Source organism: Lepus europaeus, chromosome 15 (genome assembly GCF_033115175.1).
Source record: "Lepus europaeus isolate LE1 chromosome 15, mLepTim1.pri, whole genome shotgun sequence".
NCBI classification, from domain to species: Eukaryota; Metazoa; Chordata; class Mammalia; order Lagomorpha; family Leporidae; genus Lepus; species Lepus europaeus.
In genome coordinates, this window is record NC_084841.1 from 91,071,977 (window position 1) to 91,083,177 (window position 11,201).

Sequence of the window (11,201 nt, forward strand, 5' to 3'; positions counted from 1 at the left end):
CTGCTGAGGGTCAACACTGGAGCGGGAAGTGAGGAGGCACGGGCGTGCAGCCCGGGCCCGGCCTGTGGCAGAACCGCTAACGGGCTCCCTCTCTCCCCGCAGTACTCCCCGAGCATGACCATGAGCGTGTGAGCCCGCGGACCCCGGGGGAGCCGGCCCTCCACGGAACCACTACGGAAGACAATTACTCATCACAGCGTGCAGTCAACCCAGGAATCTCAGTCACACCAAGCCGACCTTTTTATTTCCTGCTCTCTCCCCTCTCTTGTGAAGAAAGCGGGTCCAAACGTGATTCAAACAACCGTCCGGAGTGGCAGCCTCGCGCTGCCCGCCGCGGAACTGCAAATCCTGCCCTGTGTGTGTCTGTGTGTGGGATGGCGGGTGTGCTGTCCATGTGTATGGTAAACGGACATAGGCACATGCGTGCGGTGACCCACAGGACACTCACAAACACGATCACGTGACATCTTACGTAGCGATAAGTAGGGACTTTTATTCCATCCTTTTTTTCACGTTTACATTTTAATTATTAAAAGTCGCTCCCGCCCCTTCCCTGAACTATTTTGTGCTGTGTATATCACTGCTTTATATAAGTTATTTTTTAAGGTGAACTCAGATGTTATGGTTTTGTAAATGTCTGCAATCATGGATAGGAATAAAATTGCTTATTTCAGAGCTTTCATGAAATCGCGTCCGATGCCAGCCGCCCCATGCATCAGCGTGTGCTGCCGCGGGACCCAGAGGGCAGCGGGGCCTCATCTCTGTCCAGCTCTCGTTGCTGTTTTTTATCTTGGTTACCTTCGTGCAAAGTAGTTTTGTACGGTTTACTTGAGAAAAACACTGCGAACCAACACAAGTTTGCCCAGGCCTCCCGTGGCCTCTCTCTCTCTCTCTCTCTCTCGCTCTCGCTCTCTCGCTCTCTCGCTCTCTCGCTCTCTCGGCAATAGCTACTCCAGACGGAGCTCTTGGTCTGTCTTAGATGCTAAGACCCTGCTTGGTCAGGTTACTTAGACCGTAGGCAAGGAAATGTCAGGGGCTGTCCTCCTCCTCTTCGCGTGATAAAGCTCAAAAGAGGCAACAGAAGGGTTTGCTCAGTCTGTCGCTTCTCACCAGAAATACTCCAGGTAAATTTGCAGCCCGCTGCTCCCCGCCTGGGGCCACAGGAGGCTGCTCCCATCCAGGTGCCCGGCGGCACAGTCTCTGAGCAACCCTGCACCCTGGCAGCTGATGCCTGTGCAGCTCCTGGTGTCTGGGAGGTAGGGCTTCTAGAAGGGCCGAGGCAGCTCATCTCCAGATCTGTTTGTGTGATTATACATACAGACACCAAGATCACAGTCAAAAAGTGTGAACTCTGTGGCTTTAGACCCTGCAAGGTAACTTGACGCTTTGTGTTAAAAGTGTGATGCAACAGGTAAGGTCAGCCAGCCACGGGCTCTGTATCCCCAGGCAGAGATCGCGAGAGCATCGGCATCCCTGCTCGCGGGGCGGGGCTGTCCTCTCTGCCTTTGAGGCCGTGGTGGCTCCGGTGAGAATCTGGCAGAGCACCTGCTGCTTCCTGGTCCCAGACATCTTCTGCTCTCAGCTCCGCTGCAGTGTATGGCTTCCGAGATAAAGGGGCCGCCTGTGCGGGGCAAGGAAACAGGACAGGGCTGCTCGGGGGAGAAAAGGAGGTGGAGTGAAACTCACGTTGCAGCTCAGAGCCAGAGTAAAACGCGTCACAGCCGAGCAGGGGCACGGCGGCATTCCGGGGACGGTGGCCTGGCGAGGAGAGCGGGAACAAAGGGCGCTGTCTCCAGCGAGGCCACATGGAGACTGCGCTGTTTGCAGACACGTGCAAGGACCCAGAATATGCGAAGCTGCGGTCCAGCAGTGGGCAGTGCCCTGGCTACGCCTCGTCCTGCAGTGCTGGGATTTGCAAATTGTCCGCCCTGCCGTTGACCTCGCACTCCTCTGTTGGCCTTCTGAGCGGTATCGGTCCTTTTCACCAAGAATTCTGAGCCTAATTTTGCTCTTTGGCGGTGAGCAAAGATTGAGAAAGCATCCTGGTTCCATTTTTCTAACCTGTTTGGTCAAAAACAAGGTACAATTTGTTCTTTTCCAAAGTATAGTCATTAATTCTTTATAAGCACGTATTTCTTTTTCTTTAAAATAACTATTTCAGATTTTAATTGCCAGAAATCATTGAAAAGTTAGGGTAAGTTTTTTTTACTTGATCTTTATATCCAAACAGTTTCCCATGCACTGGATGGAGGGTACTATATCTGAATATTTTTCTAGGTTTTTGAATCATTTAACCTGGTCCTTTTTTCTTAGAATAAGAACATTTAACATTTTCCTCTTGTATTTTCCCTCTCTGCCAACACATTTGTGCTGGTCTTTATATTCCACATTTCCCCTCACAGAATTAATATCAACAGTTCTTGCCTTTGCCAGACATCTGAAAAACACATGTAAAATGGAAAAACAAGTAGCATTTGAAAACACTGATTGTGTTACTCCGCGTTGTGTCCTGCCCAACTCATTACAGTTGAAACTGCCGGCCATACTCTAAGGTGAGTATGATTCTTTTTTTTAAGATTGATTGATTGAAAGAGTTACAGAGAGGCGGAGAAAGAGAGAGATCTTCAGTCCCCTGGTTCACTCCCCAAATGGCTACAAAGGCCAGGGCTGGGCTAGGCCAAAGCCACGAGACAGGAGCTTCTTCCAGGTATCGCATGTGGGTACAGGGGCCCACGCGTTTGAGCCATCTTCCGCTGCTTTCCCAGGCCGTTAGCAGGAAGCTGGATCAGAAGCGGAGTAGCCCATATGGGATGCCGGTGCTGCGGACCACGGCTTTAGCTGCTGTGCCGCAGTGCCGGCTGGAGTGTGATCCTTAACTGGCTGTGTTTGTCATAGGCAAGTTGCCATGGGGTCAAAGGCCCTGGACGCCGACCCCTCCATGTCTGGTGGGGCTGGGCGGGACCCTTCTGGTTTGGACTAGTGGCTGATGAACAGGAGTTTCACAGCTAGGAATCCAAGGTTAGGATTTCCTCATCGCCAGAAGAGTAACAAGTCAGTTCTGCTTCCCCAGCCCGATGGAGCCCAAACACGCCTTTCCACGGGAGGCAGAGAGAACCTGCCCTCCGTGCCCGTGAGTCCACAGTGTCAGAGCTCCACTCTCTTTCTGGGGTTTACAAGACACTAAATGAACATGGACAAACAGTCTGGGGCCTGTGGGAGCCCCGTCTGCCTATACCTTTGCATCATCATATCCTAGGGGCCACAGTGGGGTGTTCGGGACCGTGCCCTGGGCAGAGGGTGCTTTCCGAAGCCCTCACCACAGTGAGGTGCTGATGAGCTGTGTCCGTGGGGTCCCCGGCGCCTGCCCCCAGTCCCTGCCTCTTCCAGTGGGGTAGGACCTTGTCAGCACCTTTCCATGTTTGTCCTCACAGATGCTACTTCCTAGGTTCCTAGAGGAAATGCAATTCTAGTTTCTTGATCATCACCTGTTAATTAGAAGCATTGCCACAAATCATAGCTTCTTGATTTTTGAAATGAAATACAAGGAACCCACGTAGGGTGGGAAGGAGATGTCCAGGACCAGGGGGGAAGGTCACTGTGTGTCTTCCAAAAAGTAGAGTCATCTTTTATTTGAACTTTGGAGGAAGTTTCTTGCTTGGGGTGAGGAGCGCAGAGTTGCCCACGCCTTGACTAATTCTGCAGTGGAAGGTAAGGCGTGGTGAACCACTGTTCCTAACACTTCCCTAAGGTGTGGTGAACTGCTGTTCCTAACACTTCCCTCGGGCGCTGTGTGTGGGCCGGAGGGGGAGGAGCCTGCGTGCCCGTGTTGCGGATGGGAGTGCAAAGTTGGCTCACAGAGCTCCCCCCTGTGATTGGTGTTTGGCCTAGAAAGTGAGCGATGCCACCCGCGAGCAGGTGGAAAGAGCCTTGCACGCCCAGGTTTGATGTCTCCTTGGTAGCCTTCTCATGAGGACACTGTGTCAAGACAGGGCATACATGATCATCTGACCGTTGAACATTTCTGAATTATCACCAGCAATTGGGCAGGAACCAGAGCTTCTCGATGTAGACGTCTGTTGAGAACTTGGCATTTCCATTTCGCCGGAGCATTAACTTTCCCTGTGAACTGTGATTCAGACGGAGGGGTGACCACAGAGGAGGAGCCCACCGGAGGCCTCTTTAATTACGTTTCTCATCTATATTTTGAGAAGAAACCCTCATTTGGATCAGTCTCCCAAGAATTTCGTCCAAGATTCTCCTGCTAACTTAGTATGATTGATTTCCTGAAGAATGATTTCTGTGAAAAGTTGACATGTGAGTATTTTTGCTGTCTCCATCTTTAAAAATGAAATGTGGTATTACATATGGATATTATAAGTGTTAAAGTGGGAATAGGTGTTTCTATGTATGCCTTTACCGTGTCTCCTTCCTCTTTGCACATTGATTGGCTAATATCCGAATAAATGTCAGACCCGTTTTGATTATCCTAGTCCCTGAAGTGTTATGGCCTGTCCCTAAAATATTTAGCACTTCATTTTAAAAACGAGATGTTCCATTCCCATGACGAAGATGAGTATTACTATTCCCAGGAAGGAATGTACCAAGCATTTATTCCCGGTTAACACTCAAGTTTATCCCACTTGCTCTTTTGCACAGTGGCCGCAGTGCATTGCCAAGAGAATGAAATTGCACATGGTACAGTGTGTCAGGTAAATTCCCATCACCCCCGGTAAGATCGCTCAGCGTAGTGTAATTAGCCATATGATTGCCTACTTAAAGTACTTAACCATCTACTTACAAAAGACAACAGTTCCAATAATATTTCCAGTTTCTACCACTTGATGACAAATCTACTTCAGCAACACCTTGGAAATTTTCTAAGTATAACCCCTGATTGACAGGCGTGTAAGACTTCCTCTCAGGCCATGTTTCACAACATCTTACCTTGCTTGCATGGAGAGAAAGCATAGCGACTGTGTTAGAATCAACGAAGGACATGCTGTTGTTTCAAACAGGAAAAGTGGAGCCGTGTACATGGAATTCTGGCCTCATGATAGTCTTCAACGTACTGAATTGTTTAATTGTGATTTAGGAATGTAAGATGTGTTCTGACTGCAGGTGTTGTTATGTGTAGTGTCTTCCTGGGAAAACAGAATCATCTGTAAGAGTTTTATAAATGCACAGTTATGCATGAACACAGTTGGCATCTGGGGTCACTCTTGGTAGTCTTCTGCATTCAGCGATGGACACCAGCTGCCTGACACACTTTGTAAACCGAGTGGATGCACATGTGTGTGCACACGTTGTTCCCATGTGCGTGTGCACATCATTACGTTTCTTCTGAGCTCTCTCCTCGCATTTTACTCCAGTGCTTGAGTTATTCATGTCATGGGGACATCGAGATGGCTTGGATGCCCTTCACACTGGGCGGTGTGCACATCCAACTCTTTAGAACGTAGCTTTTCATTTCCAGCTTCTTTCCCGTCAGTTCCAGCCTTCACTCAATATGCAGTGAAAATGTGTAGGAAGTTGTTTGCATAGATCCAGCCTAAATGTGTTGAGTGACAGGTTAAAATGTAACGAAGGTGGCCATTCTGAGGTAGAATGGCATATTACGTCTGCTATAATGTTCAGGAGTCTCTAGTACCTTTTGTTAAAGATGTATTTATTTGAAAGTGTTACAAGAGCATCTAAAGTCAAAAGGACTTATGTGTTTTTAAAAAGGTTCTGATGAGTGGCTGACTCTCTGTGGTCAGTCCACTAAAATTTGAATGCTAGAAATAATATTAACAGGCCGGCGCCACGGCTCAACAGGCTAATCCTCCGCCTTGCGGCACCGGCACACCAGGTTCTAGTCCCGGTCGGGGCGTCGGATTCTGTCCCGGTTGCCCCTCTTCCAGGCCAGCTCTCTGCTGTGGCCTGGGAGTGCAGTGGAGGATGGCCCAAGTGCTTGGGTCCTGCACCCCATGGGAGACCAGGATAAGCACCTGGCTCCTGCCATTGGATCAGCGCAGTGTGCCAGCCGCGGCGGCCATTGGAGGGTGAACCAACGGCAAAGGAAAACCTTTCTCTCTGTCTCTCTCTCTCACTGTCTAGCTCTGCCTGTCAAAAAAAAAAAAAAAAAAAAAAAGAAAGAAAGAAATAATATTAACAAGGAGGGCTCTGTTGATACATGAACGATTGATATTTTACTCCACATAGGCTACACCGAGTGCGGAAGTCTGAAGCCGTTAATGCTGAAAATTCATGCAAAACTAAGAAGCCCCGTCAGCTCCGGCACCTTCCTGGTGAGCCGTGTACATGGGCACCTCCGTTCTTCACGATCATTTGCCCGGTTAGGTTCTGAGGCTGGTGCGTGTGCTGCTGCACAGACAAACCACCCCAGAAGGAGCAGGATGTGGAATTGAGAACACGTGAATCATTCGGTCAGTAAAATGGTTATTGCTGGTTCCACCTGCCTATGGCTTGGATCCAAATGGCACCTGCTGGTTCAGTGTGCAGCACGTTTGCACACGGCGGCCAGAAAGGACAGCGCTGGAAACCACGCTGGCCAGACCACAGGAGCCGCAGGTGACAAACTTCTTGGGATGCTGTTACCTCAACCGTCTCTCACTGCAACAGTGGTTCTGAGTGGCCATGGCGTGTTGTGGGTGCAGCACCGCTCACGGCGGACAGAACGGGCGTGGCTGCCCTCCCTCGCATGACCGACAGCGAGGCAGCCCTCCAGAGACGAGGCCGGGATGAGGGCTGCTACATTCCCAGCCCCAAGGAACTGGAGCACTTGAACCTGGAGTTCTTACAGCTCAGCCTGTCCTTAAAAGGGAAGGAACCCTTCCCATCCAAAGAAGCTCCAATGGAAGAAATTGTGGAAGATGCCTTCCTCACACAATTGGGTGAGGATAGAAAAGCGTGTGACAAGTGGACACTGTCCGTGTCGACATCGGGTTGTGTCAGTGCGCAGGGTCCCTTGAAACAGCTGTTGGGCTCGACTCGGTCACAGCTGCGTTTCTCAGCCACAGCGTGAGTTGCCCTCCCCAGGTTGAATCTTTGCATCTCAGAGCCTCAGTTCTTGATGGTAATAGGTTACCACCTCTTTCAAATGTGCTACCGGTAAAATGCTGGTGATCGTTGAGTGGGGAAGTTATGCTCGGTTGTACAAAGGAGCTCAGCATGGTCTAGGGCAGTACTGCTTCGGAGAAAGAAATGTGAATGGGTTGAAAAGTCAAGTGTATGCTTTATATGGCCTCCTAGACTATGGGGCCCACTGCTTTGTCACCAAGTTGGCCATTATTTACTTGTAACTGAAGAGATACTGCATGTACTTAATGTTGTCAGAATGGCTTTAATGACATGTGTCAGTCACCGAAAGTGGCACTGATTCGAGTTGTAACAACACAGCACTCTGTCATAAGCACAATCTAGCCATATATGTTCACGTCAGATAAGTTTATTGGGAAGTGCTTGCCTAGGCACATTTTTTAATTCAGTGGAAAGTCCTCAGAGAACTGAGCTTCTAGCCACTGGAACAGATAATCTGATTAACACTTTTAAAAATACAAACCACACACCGAAGTGTTAGAAGAAAATAGAAGCACTAACAATTGCAAGAGACCTATCGTACCGTTGAGGTTCTCAAGTCAATACCCAAATCCAAAATGAAAATGCTCGCTACAGTAGATACTGTTACATTTATTGGACCAAACAACCCAATCAGAGCCACTACAGGAACCGTATCTGACTCGTAGCCAGAGTAGCTTCACAAATCAGTCCAGTATCTTAAGGTAGTTTTCTCCACAAAGTCACATCATAATCAAACTTACAGTACTGAATCATCAGCTTCAAGTTTGATCCATTTACCAAAAACAGCACTTAAATAGGACAGTAATCTCGGACTCTTCTCCAAAATTGCTATCTTGCTTATAGATACCGGCACTGCGAAGCTACATGGTCCATGAAACGCTTCATGGCTTGGTGACACGTAGCACCTAAGACACCCACAGGGCATGTTCCATGTGGGGTGCACACAGAGTAACCCGGAAGCACACCTCTCCCACCACTTCACAGGCAGGACCTGTTGCTTCACTGGGCCGGCTCCGTCACTTCACGTTCCCTGTCGTGTAAGGCTTTGTTGAGAAAGGTGTTTCTACTACATTGTCGAGTTCAGCGAAGTTTTGCGTGATGTGTCTATGTAAGAAACTTACTGTGCATTTGCAAAAAAGAATAACATAGCAAAGATTTTTTTTTTCCTTCAAGTAACCAGAAATACTTGCTGGTTTGCTCAGGGCAGTAAGCAAATGAGAAAATATGAAATACCAATTGCAGGGGCAGGCGCTGTAGCATCGCGGGTCAATCCCACTGCCTGCCACGCTGGCATCCCATATGGGTGCTGGTTCAGGTCCTGGCTGCTCCACCTCCAATCCAGCTCCCTGCTAATGGCCTGGGAAAAGCAGCAGAAGATGGGGCAAGTACTTGGGCCCTGCCATCCATGTGGGAGACCTGGCAGAAGCTCCTGGCTTTTGTGTGGCCCAGCCCTGACCGTTGTAGCCATCTGGGGAGTAAACCAGCAGACACAAGATTGATTTCTGTAACTGTGACTTTCAAATAAATAAATGTCTTTTTTAAAAGTACATATTACAACAAAAGTATACCTTTCAGAAAACTTCCATGGTTATTTGAATTTTGTCTTACATTATGTTTCTGGCAGCCCTGGAAGTATGGATTCTCATCAAGTAACGGTGACTTAGGCTCTGGCCTGGGCCTCAGACACTGAGCCGAAGCAGCCCGGGAGGAGTTTTGCAAGCAACAAGGGGTTGAATCAGAAATCTTTGCCGTCTGACTTGCGAACACAGATTTCTTACTCCGGATGGGTGGAAGATCGGATTTCCCAAGGTGAATGACTGCGCTTTCAACTGCCGCAAGAAATGTCCGGCTCAGAAGTCCGATGCCTGGCCGTGACCTCCTAGCACACCGCAGATGGGCGTGTGCGCTGTGGGTTGTGTGGGTCCCTTGGTGATGATCTTCATCCCATTTCCCAAGAAGAAGCGATTTTCAGATACGCATCGTACTGATTCAAACTTCTAATCTATTTCTGGCAGAAAAACCTATGCACAAATGAAATGCAGAGTTGAGAAAGTAGGAATTTAACCAAAAAGAGAGTTGCAAAAAATTCCTCAATAATTTTGGCTTTGGAGAGAGCGCATGTGTGTGTACAGTGTTTCAGCTTTTGAACTCTTCCAAGTACATGCTTTCGTGTTTCACACATGCAGTTGAGATTTTCCCTTTTGTTTAAGGACTAACAATCAAAATTCAGAATGTGTTACAGCTCAGGACATTGGTTACTAAGTTACTGGGCTACAGAATTTTATTGATGTGTTCCCGTTCAAAGAGTACATATTTTTTAATTTTTCAAAATATTGAGACAGAATTGCAAGAGAACTGGATTCTGAGGGTTTCTGAGACAAACAGAACTGCAAAGCAGAGTCCTCGCCTGGGGGAACCTGGACCTTTGTGTCCCAGCAGGGAGGAGGTCAGAAGAGAAGTCTTGCTGCAGGGCCAGGGAACCCTGTCGCTCGCCCAGCCGCTCCTCTGCTGCCTTGGAGAGGGCTGTTGGCGTTCCCAGCTGGAGCTGGGCACTTCTGTTTCATATGAATACGACTTGTCCGCCTGGAGCTCACGCAAGGGTCTAGTCCCCGCAGTCTAATGTCAGTGGTGTTCAGAGGTGAGAGCGACAGGACTGGTGTTCCCAGGGCGGCCTCGGGAAGTTTCTAGATTCGATTAGCCCGTTCGGGACATGCCCCGGTGACCGAATCCAGGTGGTGGACACCACACCCGTAGGCAGACTCGCACCTCCCTGCCTTTGGCCAGGTGAGACTCTGAGCTGGGAGTCCACCAGCCGGAAGGTGGCCTGCCACCGAGTGACAGAGCCCGGAGGGGCCCAGGGCAGCCTGCACCTCTGTGAGTGAACCAAGCTTGTTTCCCTTTAGAGCCAGCCTACCAGTCATGAAAAGCTCGCCGTTACAGGCGGCGTGAATCACAAAGACTCATTTCTCACGCCGCACGTAAGACCAAAGACGGTGAGTTCACAAGGGGGAGCGGCATAGCAGCTTCCAAAAAGGAGCAAAGGCAAGCGAGGGGTCACAGCACAGGAAGTGCTCTTCCAGACAGTACAGAAACGAGTTATCCGGTCGCGTGTGATCTTGGTTCCCCGAAATCTGACTTGTGCAGGAAGAAGTGCACTTATTTGTGAGTGTAAGTTTTCCCCTGTCATTTCAGAGTCCCGCTACCTCTTGCATCCTCAGTTAATCTGGTGGTTAAGGTGCTCTGTGGAATCACTGAAGAGCTAACGCAGGTTCACAGTAGCTGTTAGCTACCAGGGTTAACGTGGCTCTTGAGACATCCACATTATTCCATAAGGAGTAGCTTAGGCCCTGGCACGAACAGGGTTTTACCTTTTTTTGGAACACTATGAAATAAAAACACGTAGTGAGAACATAGTCAACTTAAAGCCAAGTCAACGTAGCTCTTCAGCTACCATGGCTGCGGGCAAGGGCATCCATGATACTGCTACGTTTGACAGCGTGAAGTCCAGGGCCCCATGAAAAGGTCACGGATGACTCACCTTGGGTCTAAGCTCCTCGTCTACCCCAGGCCCCAATGTTTGTGCTCAAGCAGCCGACACAGCCTTTCTCCTCTGCCCTGTCCCTGTCCCGCCCTCTGGGTGCCTGGAGCCCGGCTGTAGGAGCCGTTAGGAAGCACCGCTGAACTGCAGCAGGTGCAGTTCCTCAGAGCGCATGCGTGGGTCACTGCGGCGTGTCCCCGCACCAGGGCCCTCGTCTGCTGGTCCCTTCAGACACCTGTGAAAATCTCTGCTTTGTGAACTCGCGTCTTCAGCGTGATGGAGCAGGCTCAGGGGCGGGAGAGTGTGTGTGCTGAATGGGCAGGGCAGGAGACGGGAGCAGGGCTATGGCGGGCAGACAGCGGGCAGCCTCCTGGCTCCCTTGTTTACTGCCCGGCTCCCTGCCCAGCCCATTCCACAGATGCGAATGCCAAAGCGTTTCTTCTTAAAGCCATCACATTTTGCTAACGATAATCATGCTGCCTCTCACACTGTGATGTCATCATGATCTACAGGTGGGAAATTATTCCTTGGTGAGAAATGGGCAGTTAGTTTTCTTCTCCTTCTTCTGTAATAACAGCAGGTT

The 11,201-nt window shown here is 49.5% G+C and overlaps 1 protein-coding gene across 2 annotated transcripts in view; it reads left to right on the plus strand.

Annotated features, from left to right (window-relative positions):
* The window catches only part of SSBP2 (single stranded DNA binding protein 2), a 309,712-nt gene extending 309,019 nt beyond the window's left edge, over nt 1–693 (plus strand). For both annotated transcript variants that reach the window (XM_062212479.1, XM_062212480.1), the window contains one exon: nt 103–693. In XM_062212479.1, the coding sequence (XP_062068463.1) occupies nt 103–132 (30 nt within the window). In that variant the 3' untranslated portion in view covers nt 133–693. The remainder of the gene's footprint in view (nt 1–102) is intronic.
* The last annotated feature ends 10,508 nt before the right edge of the window (nt 694–11,201 follow it).